Consider the following 16,004-nt stretch of genomic DNA (forward strand, 5'->3'; position numbering starts at 1 on the left):
CGGGGTGGAAGGACCTCTGATTCACCCTGAGGCACAACCAGGCCAACAAACAGGGCAGTGTGATCGGAAAGAGGTGAAAGAGAAACCCCCGGGACACGACGACACTAATGAACGACCACCTGTGAAGGTCGTTTAAAATCATGAAATTGCATCAAATATAGACGAACGTAATGGTATTGAAATATTACAAATTAGTATAACTAATGTGAGATCTAGGCTACTTAGGCTATTCTATTGCAGTGCTTCCCAAACAACTTTGAGACAAAATATTTTTGACGTCTCCCTGAAATCTTTAGTTAATATTTCAATAATTTAACATGTTCAAGGTTATCTGATGACGTTAATGCTCACGTGAGATGCAGATAAACAAATAAAATAGGTTAGTATTTTCCATAGGCCTAAGAGTTTTATTTTGATTGTTTTTTTTTTGTTTGTTTGTTTTTTGTTTTCAATTAGTTATGTATTTTAATCTAAACTTTTTACGATGTAATCAGCTAGTAATTAACTTAGCCCCTTAATTGAAATACAAAATAATTAATGTGATCGCACATTATTGTATGTCAGAAAGTAATAATAATAAGGGATAAGATTAATAAGGGATAAGATTAATAAAAATTTTAAAGTGACAGATAGATTCCACCTAGAATTTGGTTTATTATATAATGGCAAAGACATACAGAACTAAATCAAGAATATTAAGTTTTAAATATATAGATACATGTATATAAAAAAAAAAGTTTAAAAACACAAATAAAGGAGGCCGAATACGCCGTTGATTTGCAGCAGAAATCGCCGCCCTCTGCTGAGAAACTTCAGGGCGAAATCCAGCAGCCAATCAGAGAAGGACCCGATGGGCCTCTGCTGCTCCTTTAAGAGATTTTTTTCCATGAATTGATTTTTTTCTCGCTCTTCACACAACGAGGCTCTTTAAGCCCCGGCGCGCGACACAGAGCAGGCATTCAGAGCGCGAGCGAGGGGGCTGAACCGACGGACTCTCGCGCTGGGCGGGCGACCTGCTTTCAGTGCAGTAAGACGCTTGACATTATTACCTCTCTCTGTCTATCACTTACTCTGTGTGCATGGGAATATACGGAATTGCAATGTCTAAACGGAGAAATTCTTTTACTTATTACTATTTTTGGAAACAATAAATATACATCGAATTGAACTTATTCGCTGTATACTCATTTGAATTCGTTTTCTGTTCGGTTCATGTCTGCTGTAGTTTGAGGGATAATTGTAAAAAAGAAAGTTTCTCATCGAAATAGATTAAAATACATGCGATTATTTAAGAAACACTTCAAAACTAAGTTGGTGTCACGGGGTGTACATTTCGAGATTTGCGTTAATGTGTAGATCAGTGTTGGGTTAATCTGTCTTAACTTGGTAAAACGGCTTAATCTATCCTAATCGAAATATATACACTTCGATATTTTTGTAAAATTACAGCTGGATTTGAATACTTTGATTTGATACGTGTGCATAATCTTTGTCCAGTAGCCTATTTTATGTATTTGCAGTTATGTTATCAATGTTTTTGTTTGTTTGTTTGTTTTGTTTTTATTCTGTTTTACTTGCGTGTTTGTGAGCAATAATTGCAATCTTTGGCCAAAATGCTCGTAATACAAGCACTTAAGTACAAAATCCTTTAAGTCTGTTATATTCCAACAATATTGAAAATTCTGAAGAAAACACGTTTATTGATCAAACGATTCCGTATAAACGAATCAAACCAATGGCGTTTCACATTAGTGGAAGTTCGAATCTAATTTTTTTGTCACATTTGTTTAATTGTGCCATTTAGGAAATGTTTTTGGCATGAGTGAATTAGGGGCAAATTATTGCCAAACCAGGCGTTATGATCCGCCCTACTCTAGCCAAAGACGAACTGAATCAAATTTGAGCAAATAAGTGGCGGAAATAAAACCGATCTGCAGTAAATAGTTGAGTGGTTGATAATAATGAACAGAAAGTTTCTTAAGTTCTCTGACTTTGTACGAGAAATGTGTTGAATGGAAAACAGCAAACTCAGAAGCGCAATTAGCCTGCTATGAAATGGACCGTGTTGCTAAAAACAAATTGCTTTATATTTTTGTCCCAACGAAACTACTTCACAGAAAAGTAAATAAGACACAAATGATTAAACATTTGTATTCCCGTGACCCTAACAAATGGGACTGAATATTAAATCATTCTGGTACTGTTGAAGTGAAGTCACCTGTGTCTGATCTTAATTAATACTGGTGTCGGATGGGTTCTTCTTCTGAGATTCGATCCGAAGTAATTCAAGCTCAGCTCTGGCTACAAACTTTTTGCCGTATATATAAATCAATATCTGGTGTTGATCTGTATGGCCTGTAGTAAGCCATATACGCAAAATGAATTATTTCGCGTATATTCACTGTACCGGTTGCTTGAGTTTTCATAAACACACTGCTCTGACTTTCTGTATTTTCCTGCTGGTTATGAGTCGTCGCTTGTGCTTTCACCAACAAACACTGTGTAATTCAGCTGCCCACAGCAGCGCCGCTCCGTGTTTATCCAGCAGCAGGGCGGAATGAAGCCGGTATTATTCCAGCACTCTCTCTCCCGGGAGCTTGAACAAACCGCCAAACCTTCAACAGTAGCTTGTTAGCAGGAGTGAAGCTAAAATAACACACACGCAGACCGAGGCGAACTGACGCCACCGTATGATTGGCCTGGAAAAAAGACGAATTCTAAATAAAGTCAAAGCCTCAGTGTTTGTAGCCGTTTTTCCTGAACAGGTTTGTGTTGTTCGCGAGGCGTTTGAGTGAACAGCGAAGAGGTTGTGCGGTAGGGAACGTTCCCACAACTTTCAGTAATGTTTGGTAAATGTTAGAGTAAAACTTACAATAAATAACATATTTAGAACGTTCTCATAATGATCTCAGAATGTTCTTGGAACGTCTTTATGATGAACGTTCTCATAAAGTTGAGAAAATATTTCTCGAAAATCCTTGTTATTTGTATTTAATGAATGTTAACGTTGACATTCTTGGAATATTACAGATAATTATAAATTAAAATATATATTTTGAGTAAAACTAAGTTATAGGACAATGGCTACTAAAGTAGACCTTTTACATAACGTTCTAATCTCGACAAGAAAGCTGGACGTTTAAGAAACATTGCAAATCACTGTTTCCACGTTTTTAGAACAATTTATTAGCTGGGATAGCCTATAGCCTATTAAAACGCAAAAATAATAGCCTATTATTGTACACTGAGAAGAAATGCTTTACAGAAACATGCAAATGTAACACACAAACTCCAGACCACCTATAATATTGAATAAAATTACATTTGTGTCTACTTTTTTTGCAGGTTTTTCAGCAGATCTATATCCAGAGGAAGACGGCGGATGGATTCATTCTGACAGAACAGAGCGCGCATGAAAAGAAACTTGTTAAAGTTTCACTTGATGACCTATAATTAAAAAAACAAAAAAAAAAAACAAAAAAAAAAACTGGCAATTGTTTTAGAGAACATAAAATAGTTTTTAGATAACAAAGAGGTCCTGTGAGGAAAAACTCACCTACCAAGACACCTGTGGCCGAAGAGCGAGAGCATCGATGTCGGCGGAGGAGCACAGTATGTCGGAGGTGGAAATGAGTCCCGGGGTCTCGGATGACGGTCACTCTATGTCCCCCGGGCATTCGTCCGGAGCTCCCGGCGGGCCGGACTCCCCTCTTCCCGGTCAGCCGTCTCAGATTCCCGGCGTCGGTGATGATGGAGCCGGAGTCTCTGCAGGTGTTTCGGTGAAGTCCGACGACGACGACGACCGGTTTCCCATCGGCATCCGCGAGGCGGTTAGTCAGGTGCTCAACGGCTACGACTGGACTCTCGTGCCTATGCCCGTGCGCGTGAACTCGGGCAGTAAGAGCAAGCCGCACGTGAAGCGGCCGATGAACGCGTTCATGGTGTGGGCGCAGGCCGCGCGCAGGAAACTGGCGGATCAATATCCGCACCTGCACAACGCCGAGCTCAGTAAAACACTTGGAAAACTCTGGAGGTGAGAGCAAAAAAATAATTTAACGTGTACTGGCGCCACCAGCTGTGCATACCAGATGCCATGGCACTACAAATTTGCCATGTCATGCTCTAATTAATATCATATAGTCACAAATAGGCCAAAGCTTTATTTATAGGCTACAGAATAGAAGAAAAATCAGAATAATTGCATTTCCATTAAACCTTGGCGATCAAACTGAGCATTTCCAATCATAAACCACTCAAGAAACAGCCACCATCAATTAATTACTGTAATTCTATTAGTTAATAATTGATGCTCCAGTTTAATATGTTCTGCTGTAGATCTAGTCAAATCTGATGGCCACACCTCACTGTAACCTTCATATTAACTGCACACTGCTCACTCGGCCTCTGGCTTTGAGTTTCTCAAGGGCTTTAGCTCAGAATAATCATTCCTTCAACATGCCAGATTAGAGGGACAAATCCCTTCAGGAGCTGCTGTGGAAAAGACATGCTGTAAACAGCACCATTAACCTGAGCTAGTATGCCAACAGCAGCTATTACGTAGTGCATTTATCTAAAAAGGTTTATTTTCATGAGGGAGTGAGTGTTTGGTTCTGCTGGGTTTCTAGATGCTCAAATAAACTAATGAAAGCATCTTGCTCTACAGATGACTGCATATATAACAGGTGGAGAATCAAACCGCAGAGTTGGTTCATACACCAGCTGGAAACTGATCGTCTGCTCGTGTTAAACTCTCAGAGGAGAAATCTGAGCCAGTCTCAGTATTTAACAGTTCAATAATCATAGTTCATTCGACACTTAACTTGATAAACTGCAGATATTCTCTAGATTTAAATAAGATTTTATTGTCATATTGATGGTATGTTTGTTATTTGTCCAGTGATTAGGTTACAGGACCTACTTCTCTCTATCTGTCACATTTGTTTCAGTATTAAATATTTTGGTATTTTACACATTTTGCATATCATATTGTGCAGAAGATTATATTTTTCTGCATGTGTGTATTTCAGGCTGCTGAACGAGACGGATAAGAGGCCGTTCATCGAGGAAGCTGAGCGTTTGAGGAAGCAGCATAAGAAAGACTATCCTGAGTACAAATACCAGCCACGTCGACGCAAGAACGGCAAACCTGGATCCAACTCTGAGGCCGACGCCCACTCCGAGGGCGAGGTCAGTCACAGCCAATCACATTACAAGAGCCTGCACCTGGAGGTGGCGCACGGCGGGGCCGCAGGGTCGCCATTGGCCGACGGACACCACCCTCACGCTACAGGTGAGTTACACCTGCCTACACTAAGAACTTATTTTGAAAGAAATTAATGTTTATTTAGATAGGACAGGATTCATCTGAAGTCATTTATAAAGATTTTCATTTAAAATTGAACCTTCTATTCATCAGGGAATCCTTGATAAACCAATTTTTGTTAACACAAAAATATGAAGTACAACTGCATGTTTCAAATGTTTTTTGAGAAGCAATCAGCATTTTAGATTGATTTCTGAAGGATCATGTGACACTGAAGACTGCAAAAAATTCAGCTTTGCCATCACAGGAATAAATTCGATTTTAAAGTATATGCACATGGAAAACAGCTATTTTAAATAACATTTCACTATTTTTACTGCATATTTGGTCAAATAAACGCGGTCTTCTTTCAAAAATGACCACAGATGTCCTCTAAAACTCTTCCATTTGTTCCCTCAGGTCAGAGTCACAGTCCTCCGACGCCCCCTACCACTCCTAAGACGGAACTGCAGGGGGGGAAATCTGGGGAGGGGAAGCGTGAGGGCGGAGCCTCCAGGAGCGGTTTGGGGGTGGGAGCAGATGGAAGCTCCGCTTCCTCATCCGCCAGCGGTAAACCCCACATCGACTTCGGTAACGTGGACATTGGCGAGATCAGCCATGATGTAATGGCCAACATGGAGCCGTTTGACGTGAACGAGTTCGACCAGTACCTTCCGCCCAACGGGCACCCGCAGGCGTCGGGCGGCGCAAGTGCCGGGTCTTCGGCTTCTCCGTATGCTTACGGCATATCCAGCGCTCTGGCGGCCGCTAGTGGTCACTCAACCGCCTGGCTTTCCAAGCAACAGCTGCCGTCCCAGCAGCACTTGGGGTCGGATGGCGGGAAAACGCAGATTAAGAGTGAGACGCACTTCTCCAGCGACGCGGCCGCTGCGGCTAGCGGGTCACACGTCACGTACACGCCTCTCAGCCTGCCGCACTACAGCTCCGCCTTCCCCTCACTGGCGTCACGTGCACAGTTCGCAGAATATGCCGAGCACCAGGCGTCCGGCTCGTACTATGCCCACTCCAGCCAAACCTCCGGCCTCTACTCCGCCTTCTCCTACATGGGCCCCTCGCAGAGGCCCCTGTACACAGCCATTCCGGATCCCGGTTCTGTGCCACAGTCGCACAGCCCGACTCACTGGGAGCAGCCCGTCTACACCACCCTATCTCGACCGTGACATGCGTTACGGAGGTGATGCGATGCTCTCGTTTCATTTCCAGTCACTGAAGGTCCAAACTAAAGTGTGTATGTGACCGAAAATCATCAAAACACTCGCCTGCACCACAATCTACACAGACATAAATCTGCGAGAAAGGGTGTGTGGAGATCTGCAGGGAAAATATTCTCACGTTGCCTCTCAGGCTGATAAAATCCATCGCGACCCGTTTCACAGAGATCTGCTCGTCCGCCAATTTGACACAAGTGGTATTTCATGAGACTTATTACCAAAGTACTGAGACCAAAACATTAAAATGAGCAAAATGGGCGTAGTTTCTGAACTCTGTATGGTTTGGCAAACTTCTTCCAACACATTCACACAAACTTACACCTGATGTTATTACCTGTACATCCACATGTTTTTTTTTTGTTTGTTTTTTTTTAATTTGTATGTATGAATAATCTCTTTTTATTAACCAAAATAAGGCCATATTGTTTTTATCTTGGAAAAATAATGACGTGTTTTTATTGTTGTAATCTTTTCTATTGTTGTTACTCTTGTGTTGCCATAACTACACTGAAAAGTCTTCACCACTGTCTAGTGTTTGTTAATGACATTTGTGTTTTATGACTTTCAGCGTGTGTAAATATCAGTGCCAGGGCGCGATAAACGCGTCTTATTACTCCAAACACAAACGGAGTACTGTAATGCAATATGTTTCCTTCACATCGGAATTAACGTGATTATGAGTTTCTGGTATAAAATTACCTTCTTTTTTATTGTTTTAGCTAACACCGCTAGTGCCTCAGTCCATCGGAAACGGTTCGTAATCGCTGATAAATTCAAATTAAATCACGTGAACTCTTTTCAGGGCGCGAACTTTCAGCCGTTTGCCAATTCGATGTTTTGCCCAACATATACGAGTTTGAAATAGTGCCGATTTATATTTTGTGGAAATAATGTCCGTTTCAGAACATTACCCTTGGTTTTATTTCGTAAAGAGAGTCTAGTTAAAAGACGTTTAGTTGTTCACCGTTTTTCTCCCTTTGTTATAGTTTTCGCCCTTTTTATTAGAACTATTCTGAAACAACGGAAACAAACAACATTCTTGTTATATATTACAAAATATTATTTATATTTGTTGTTTTTGTTCGTTTTTTATCAGTAGCGTTTTATTCTGACTTTGGAAACTTTTGTCGTGTAATTCTGTGGTGGGTAAAAGTGTTGTTGTTTTACTTTATCAGTGTAAATAGAAGAGAGCAGTGACTAACTTCCCTCACTCTAAATAAAGCTGCAGTCTGTACAAACGAGTCCTCGTCTTCATACACAATCCCCTGATTATTAATCTTCCTCTTCTTCTGATGTGCTCTATACCAGATCTTAACATATCACCCACAATATATTCATTTTCTACACTCAATATATGATGAACAGCAGGGTAAATGATATCGGAATAAAGAAGTTGAGGGAACATTCTGGGAACGTTAGGCGAACGTTAGTGGAACGTTCTTTAGTTCTAAAAAAGAACATTATCTTTTCGTAAATAAAACTTTCCTGGTTAAAACTAACGTTATAAATGCATGCTTTGGGAACGTTCTGAGAACATTCTGGGAACCAAAATTCACTAGCCGTACATTTGTTAAACTCCAGTACACACTGCATAAGATATTGTGATATAATAATGCAATATTTTACTATTTCCATACTTGGACATGTGACAACAATATAGCCTAGTATTAATGTTTAAAATATTCACTATCCTTATTATCCCTAAAGAAACCAGTATGTTTTTTTGATGTGTATCTGAGCTTGTAGGTTCATTCTGATTGGCTGAAACCACTATCATGACAGCACACATCTCTACATCCTCTGCATTAATGTGTGTGTGTGTGTGTGTGTGTGTGTGTGTGTGTGTGAATGCTGCCCTGCATATCTGCATGTGTGTGTGTGTGTGCTGAGAGCTGAAGCTGATTTCTAATTCCCCTGATTTAATCATCTGTGTGATACTTTGGTTAAACAAAGAGACTCATTCAGCTCCGGCTGAGCGAAGGGAGGGAGGGGGTCTGGCCTGCAGTTTCACTGGATACAAAGAGACTCACACACACACACACACACACACACTGCAGGTCTCACTGCAACAGGATTTGCACATTCCTAAACAGTGTGCATGAAAGAGAGAGAGACAGTGTCTAACCCAGCATCTGAAAACATAGTTTTCTGTCTCTGTATCGCCATACGACTGTGTCTACACGTATCATGAGGGCAGGACTCATTTCCCATCAGCCACTGTGAATCTGTGGTCAGAAGTTTATTTATTTATTTATTATGATTGCAAACTTTACAAAGATGAAAATAACATTACACAGTTTTGTATAGAGTACACAACATATATCAAAAATATGTCTACTGTCATCTGAACATACAGAACAGAAAATAAAACAGTAATTACTGAAAGAGAAAGATCAAGAAAAGAGTAAAATAGTTAAAACATGAGGGTAAGATATTAATTTACATTTCAATTAGAGTGTACAAATTAAAGTCATTACAAATGTAGGTTGTTCTGGCTTTCTTTTTTATGGGGGATGAAATAGTGTTAAGGTAAATTCTTTAAAATAATAATAATATTAATAATTAGTTTGTTGTTGGTGAATTTACATTTATGGATATAAAATTTGCCAAGGAAACAAATTAAATTGATCAAAAAATTGATTCCATTAATCAAAGCAAGCTTTGTTTTTAATAGGGTCAGAATCAAAATGAAATCTTTAAAAGTTAAACTTATCTTGTTGCATATTATTTTTAAATGTTTCAATATTTTTCCATAGTTGTTTAGTAGAAACATGACCAAAATTGACAGCTGACAGTTGACAATTGTTTCTGTGTGAACTTGGCAGAATGAGCATCTTGTATCAATATTTGTTTTATATTTAATCATAAAATATTTAACAGAGTAAATGTATTTAATATTTTGAAAGACACTTCTTTAATGTTATTAGTAAGAAAAAAATTTTAATGTAAGGACTGACAAACTAAAATAGCTGACAGCTGACAAACTAAAATAAACCATTATTAACCCTTTAACTGTCACCCCCACTTTTTTTTTAGACAAGAAAATGCACTATCCAAACTTAAATGGTTGTAATTCAAGAATACTTTGGAGTATAGACATAAGGCTGGTCTTGTTTTAAAGATGAAATTTGGCAGATTATTGTAGATGTGAAATAACTTATGTAAGTGAAACAGAAAAAAAGTTATAGAAGTTTAAGTTTATGAAAATGTAAAATGTAAAAATATAATATTTTATATTTTATATAAAATATATATTTTACAAAACAAGTTTTACTCTAAAGCTGCAAGGAAATCAAAGCCAAAAATCTGAACAAGTTGTGTTTCAAATTTCAGGTTGATATCTCAAAAAATGAGCTTTCAGTAAGATTTTGTTTGGGCGCAGTACCACACTTTTTCACTAGATGACACCCAAGCTCCATTACTGACCATAAGCCTATAAAGGCGCCTCCATTTCCATATATGGTTTGAGTGATCTGAACCATATATTTCCATTATTTTCATACAATTTATGAAGTAGATATCCTATATAGAAGTAGTATGGGAATTTTGGCAGAATTTGATATGAATTCAGCCTCTAATAAACATAAAAATAACATGTATGTTGGTTATAGATCGCCGCCACAATCATAAATGTATTTTTTTTTTTCTATTAAAAACATTTTCAGACCTTTTTTTCTCAAAAAATTGAATGGATGTTATCTTTTGACCTCTTGGCATGAAAACAAACATGTTTCAACCAATCTTTAATGATTTTTCATGTTCATCGCTATTTCAAAATAAAGGTCTGAACATGCCTTATGAGTATGAAAATATGCTTGTTGCAAATTGATAAATTACTGCTCCTCTGTAATTTATTTTGAAAATCAGTCACCAAATATGTAAACTAGAGATTCTAAGCTTTCAAATGATATATAGTTTGCCAAGATTAGTTTAGGTTTAGTATAGAATATTACTGTTTTAGATATGTAATGGCAAACGTCCCACCTGTGGGACGGTGACAGTACCACTGATCAAAAAATAAAGTTCTATTTTTGTAAAAAAATATTTTGATTGCTCCAAATAAATAATTTATGGGGAGTGAAATTATGTTTATATATTAAGCCCATGCCAAAAGTACCTGTTGGTGGAAATTTAAAAGTTTGATAGGAATTGTTCTTCAGAAACAGGTCAAATGCAGATATGAGGAAGGACAATACCCATCAACTGCAGCAAAATTAATTTTTCATCTGCACACCCTCAAAAAACACATGCTGTCTTGATATAATCCATGTATATACATTACAGTATTTAGTTGTTGTTCTTGGTACTAGCTGGAGTGCCCAGAGTTACCACTAGAGGGCAATCCTTCCCTCACAATTGGCATGCTGTTGTGAACTTCAATACCCATTATCCTTTGTACTTGCATTTGCAAGTATAGCTTGTGGAAGATTTTCCCCTATGCACCTGACTTAAGTTTACCTGGGTCAACTCCCAATCGACACACCTTTTGAACACTATCACTTGGCAATAAGGTCTTTAGTGATCCTTAACTAACTTTCTGCTCAGCAATATCCAGACTATACCTCAGAATAATGTTTTAATCATGGCCGGAGGACCTCGTATCAATCACAGAGAATCCCACCGGCAAAAACAATACAACAGTTTATATAGGAGAAAGGCAAAGCATTCTACAATATGATTGGTTCTTTGTATGTCAAACCCTTCTGTCAACCTAAAATTGCCCTTACATACAGAGACAAAAGCATAAAAGTCAATTCAATATTCATAATATTTTATGCAGTTCTGGTTGAATTGCATGATAAACTATTTCTGTTCCAGACGTATTTCAGTCATGCTCAGAAACAAAAACTTACATGAGAAAATCATCATTAGTTTTTGGAAATGAATCATACACACTGACTAACTGATTTTCATAATTGTACATAAAAAACATATATGTACAAAGATAAAAAAAAACAAGAAGAAAAACATCACAATACAATCAGAACAAAGCATTATGTATACTGCAGATTAGAACCTATATCGTGTCTCATCTTTAATTCCCTTTAAAAGACATGCTCTTGCTATTTACATGGAGGAATATAGACACCCTCAACCGGACGAGTCAGTTTCAATACATACGTGTATTGCCATGATTGTTCCATAGTGACATAACAGTAAGATTTCAGTAGAATAAACATTCAGATTTTAGTTGTTCTAAGAAAATGTTTATCCATGTCTTTTTTAGATAACTGGTATCAGTCTCAGACAAAATAATTTTTGCTAGATCTATAGAAACCCTACTTAGAGGTTGTTCCACATTATTAACCCTTAAATGCATACCTCGGATCATTCACTACCCTCCTCCTCGCTCATTTTTTAAAGTTAGACATCAACCTTCTTGGTATTCCTCAATCAATTCATTATAAAGAATATAACAAGAAAAAAATCATAAAATTATAAAAGAATGCCTATTTTTGTATTCATTATTTGTAAAAATTGTATAGGGTCGCAAACGACCCGAGGTGTGTATGAGTGTGTGTATATTTTTTCTTCACAACAATAATTGAATCTTAGATGACGGAATAAGTGCAATTCACCTTTATTCCAAAAAGGTAGCAATGTCTGATATACAATGCTGAAGTGACGACTCATTCAGAAAACAAAATAATAAGAAAAACATGAAATGGCTCAGCGATTTACTGCAAAACAAGTATGAACGCAATCAAATATGACTGTAACTTTTACTGGATGGATCTGGTGAAGCTGTTAGCGATCAAAATATTGATTTTGAAGATGTTGAAAATTATGTAGTTTTGAGAATTGAGATCGCGAATGGGCTCATTCGTGACCTGAAACATAAAACTAGCCCATTATTTGCTGAATTTACTGGGAAATGAGATCTGATGAGGACAGTGATGATGGCATAAAACATCTGCTCAAACGGAGCCCTTTCAAGCTCAAAAAGGTAACAAAGTATGATTTATTTTATTCTTCTGTAATTGTTACTCTAATATCAGAGGAGTTTTATATTATTGCGACAGGTAGAGAACCTTGCGTGTTAGATATAGATCCGGGTCAATAAAGACCCGAATATGTAAGAATGATTGGCGAAACAGTCATGCATTTAAGGGTTAAGCAAGTCACAGTTATCATGCAATATGGAGTGGAAGAAAGATCTTTCTGAAGATGAAAAGCATGAAATGGTGCAATGATGTGCAAAAGGAATGAAAACAACTAATATTGTGTAGAATGGAGATGATCAAATTATGAGATTTGTGAGTGATTTAGAGCACAGCAGAACTCGGTAAGATAAAGGTTTATTAATGAAAAATGTCAAAAAAATGAATTGTATTAAAAGGGCAGCTATAAAAAAGCCAGTGTTGAACAGCAAACAGGTGTTTGAAGCTGCTGGTGTCTCTGGAGTCTTGAGATCTTCTTCATGCAGACTGACAGTTGTGCATAAAGATGCATTTTAGCCACTTCAAACCAAACCTCACAAAGAGAAACATTTACAGTGGGTGTAGAAATACATGAAGACTCAAATGGATGGATTTCTAGATGGTTGGTGAATGGCCACCATGTTCCAACAAGACTGTGACGTCAGCAGGGAGCTGGCAGGTGATGATTTGGGCTGGAATAATGGGAAGTGAAATGGAAGGTATTTAAATGACTTTTGCAAGATATGTGGAGTTCATAACTGGCCATTTTCAGCTAAAAGGAGGATAGTGCCTTCTGAAATACAATGCACTATGCACTATCCCATGCCGCAAAAAAAAAACACCACAGCAATAAAACTGTTTAAAATGTATTTCTACACCCACTGTAAATGTTTCTCTTTGTGAGGTTTGGTTTGGAGTGGCTGAAATGCATCTTTACGCACAACTGCCAGCCTGCATGGAAAGCTTCTTGAGACTCCAGAGACTCCAGCAGCTTTAAATACCTGTTTTCTGCTCAACACTAGCTTTTTTATAGCTTTTTTTTATGGCTTTTTTGTAGGTATTGGGCTGTTACATGTGCATACTGAATTTCATAACTGTACGTGAAATTGAAATTTTGTAGGTGGTGCTATTGAGCCATTTTGCCACACACAATTCTGAAACCCAAATCAAAAATTTTCATTACTTCTGACGTGTGTGCAAAGTTTCATGAGTTTTCGAGCATGTTTCGGCCCTCAAAAATGCAATTAATTTCCGAGAAGAAGAATATTTGGCTGAGCAATTACAATAGGGTCATCACACCATCAGTGCTTATGTGCTTCAAAAGATTTACCTGAATTCAACCTTCATTTTCACTTTGGGCTTGACGTTTAAATTTAAACGTTTTGCCAAAGAACTGCACAATGTCTTCAACACCACCAACAGCTCCTCCAGCAGCTCCTCCAAGAACAGGAAAATAGCGATTCCAGTCACGAGCTCGTATAGCTGTATATGGTAGTTTCGCTTCAGCTTCTTCTAAAGCTTTATTCACTTCTTTCATAATTTTTTCACTAATTTCACATTCTGCTTGTTCTCTAGCTTCACATTGAATTTTCTCCTGAAGTTTTTGTTTGTCCTTGTCGTGTTTTTCTTCCAGGAGTTTACTGAATCTCTGTTGCATTTCTCCTAAAGATTTTTCCTTTCTTTCATTATCCTCTTCAATTTGTTTCTTGTGCTCCTCCAGTTTTCTCTGCATCTTGTCTCGAAGGGTTTCATTGGTCTCTTTCATGATCTCCTCCTCTCTCTTTTTGAAGTCCTCTTCAGTTCTTCTCAGTTCATTCTGCATCGCTTGTCTTTCTCTCTCTTTTTCTTTCTTCATTTGTTCTATTTTAGCTTCATATTTGGTTTTCAGCTCTTCTTCATTTCTCTTGAGCTCTTCTTCTTTCTCTTTCAATATTCTCTCTTGTTCCCCTTTGATGTTCTTCTCCACCTGCTGGAACATCACATTGGTGTAGAAACTCCCTCCATTTCCTTTCAACATCAAGTCAATCTTATACAGAAGATCAGAAACCTGTGTGTGATCTTCATTCTCCATGTTGTTGAACACATGGTATCTGTTTCCAAACTGATGGACGAGGTTCTTTAAGCTGTCATTTCGTTGAACATAATCTTCAATTGTTGCCCCTCTAAGTTCATCTCCTCTGGTGAACAGTACTATGGTGTGCATTCTGGATTTGTCTCCAAACATGTCCTGAATCATCTTCACTGCATCTTTCTCCTCTTGAGTGAATCGTCCCAGTTGAAGCACCAGCAGAAACACATGTGGACCAGGTGCCGCCATTGAGACACACTTCACAATCTCCTTCAAGGTCTCTTCATTATCAACTCCAGTATCAAACAATCCTGGAGTGTCGATCACAGTTATTCGTTTTTTTTTTAACTCAGATGTTTGTTTCTGACACTCTCTGGTCACTGAGGATGGATTAGGTATTGATTCAAACATGTCTCTTCTCAGTATAGTGTTTCCTGTTGCACTCTTCCCCACACCCGTCTTTCCCAGCATCACAATCCTCAGATCTTCATGTGTTACACCTGCTAACCACAAAAGAAACTGTCATTACATTTAGTCATTTAACAGATGCTTTTATCCAAAGCGACTTAGAAATGAAAACAGTAGAAGCAATTTAGAGCAACAAGGAACCAGCATATACATTTACATTTTTTTTAAATGAGTGATTGTTTTGCTAGATAAGACCCTTATTCCTCATCTGGTATCCTTTAAAGCCCTTTGAAGCTGCACTGAAACTGTAATTTTGACTGTTTGGAGGACACTGAAGTCCACTATAAGGAGAATAGTCCTGAAATGTGTTCATCAAAAACCTTAAATTCTTTTTGACTGAAGAAAGAAGGACATAAACGTCTTGGAACGTCTTGGAGTAAAACAGGCATGGGAGAGGGCCTCTATAGCGCCATCTTTTGACAAAAGTGGCCGGTTAATTTAACTTGCAGTCTCCAAACTCGGTACACATATTGTTTTCTTTCTGCCGAACAAATGTGGATTTTTCAAACCCTCTCTGTCTCCAGTCTTTGTGTGTGTGTGTCACTCCTTTTCCCTCTCTCTCTCTCTATGCTTGGGCCCGTCATCGCTACTTACAGCTATATATTTGTTTTTAATTTATTTTCTATGAAAATCACTTTGATTTAGTGCTGGGCGGTATACCTGTTCATATGGTATACCAGTTTCAATTTTGAGACCGATATGAATTTTTCAAAAACCGCCATAGGCTACCGGTGCATAGTTGAAACAGCTGCTGTATCTATTCAATGGCCATGAAGTGCAATGTAGAGCACATAGAGAGTGGACTTCTATTAACTGCATACCCTTCTTACACTTATGAAAATAACTTTATTACACAACAATATATAACTCACAAAACAAACCCTCTTTAATACTGCAAATACTATGCAGAGCCAGTGATTTCCGCGATGCAGAAAACACGGACGAAGCACAGAATCCAGTCACAAATAGAACTATTGTATAAAGCTGAACGTCACAGAATTTAGCAATTTTTG

At 38.0% G+C, this 16,004-nt stretch overlaps 3 protein-coding genes across 6 annotated transcripts in view; 2 read left to right on the plus strand and 1 right to left on the minus strand.

The window, feature by feature from the left end:
* Positions 1–16,004, plus strand: part of LOC137017073 (zinc finger protein 502-like) — a 634,288-nt gene that overhangs the window by 168,244 nt on the left and 450,040 nt on the right. The gene's annotated exons all lie outside the window — the stretch shown is intronic.
* Positions 912–7,754, plus strand: sox10 (SRY-box transcription factor 10). Its single transcript, XM_067381054.1, has 4 exons — positions 912–1,027; positions 3,346–4,033; positions 5,028–5,290; positions 5,723–7,754. Exons 2-4 carry the CDS (start codon positions 3,594–3,596, stop codon positions 6,481–6,483), a joined length of 1,464 nt encoding a protein of 487 aa, XP_067237155.1. The 5' UTR covers positions 912–1,027; positions 3,346–3,593; the 3' UTR covers positions 6,484–7,754.
* LOC137017080 (GTPase IMAP family member 8-like) overlaps positions 13,457–16,004 on the minus strand; it is a 31,387-nt gene continuing 28,839 nt past the window's right edge. For 3 of the 4 annotated variants that reach the window (XM_067381022.1, XM_067381025.1, XM_067381024.1), the window contains one exon: positions 13,457–15,026. In XM_067381022.1, the coding sequence (XP_067237123.1) occupies positions 13,792–15,026 (1,235 nt within the window). In that variant the 3' untranslated portion in view covers positions 13,457–13,791. The remainder of the gene's footprint in view (positions 15,027–16,004) is intronic. The other variant, XM_067381023.1, reaches the window with a different exon arrangement.

This window comes from Chanodichthys erythropterus, chromosome 3 (genome assembly GCF_024489055.1).
Source record: "Chanodichthys erythropterus isolate Z2021 chromosome 3, ASM2448905v1, whole genome shotgun sequence".
Classification (NCBI taxonomy): Eukaryota; Metazoa; Chordata; class Actinopteri; order Cypriniformes; family Xenocyprididae; genus Chanodichthys; species Chanodichthys erythropterus.

Coding starts and splice junctions, on each gene's coding strand:
- sox10 (XM_067381054.1), top strand. CDS start 3,594: ATGTCGGCGGAGGAGCACAGTATGTCGGAGGTGGAAATGAGTCCCGGG. Junction 4,034..5,027: donor ACACTTGGAAAACTCTGGAG/GTGAGAGCAAAA, acceptor TGTGTATTTCAG/GCTGCTGAACGAGACGGATA. Junction 5,291..5,722: donor ACACCACCCTCACGCTACAG/GTGAGTTACACC, acceptor TTGTTCCCTCAG/GTCAGAGTCACAGTCCTCCG.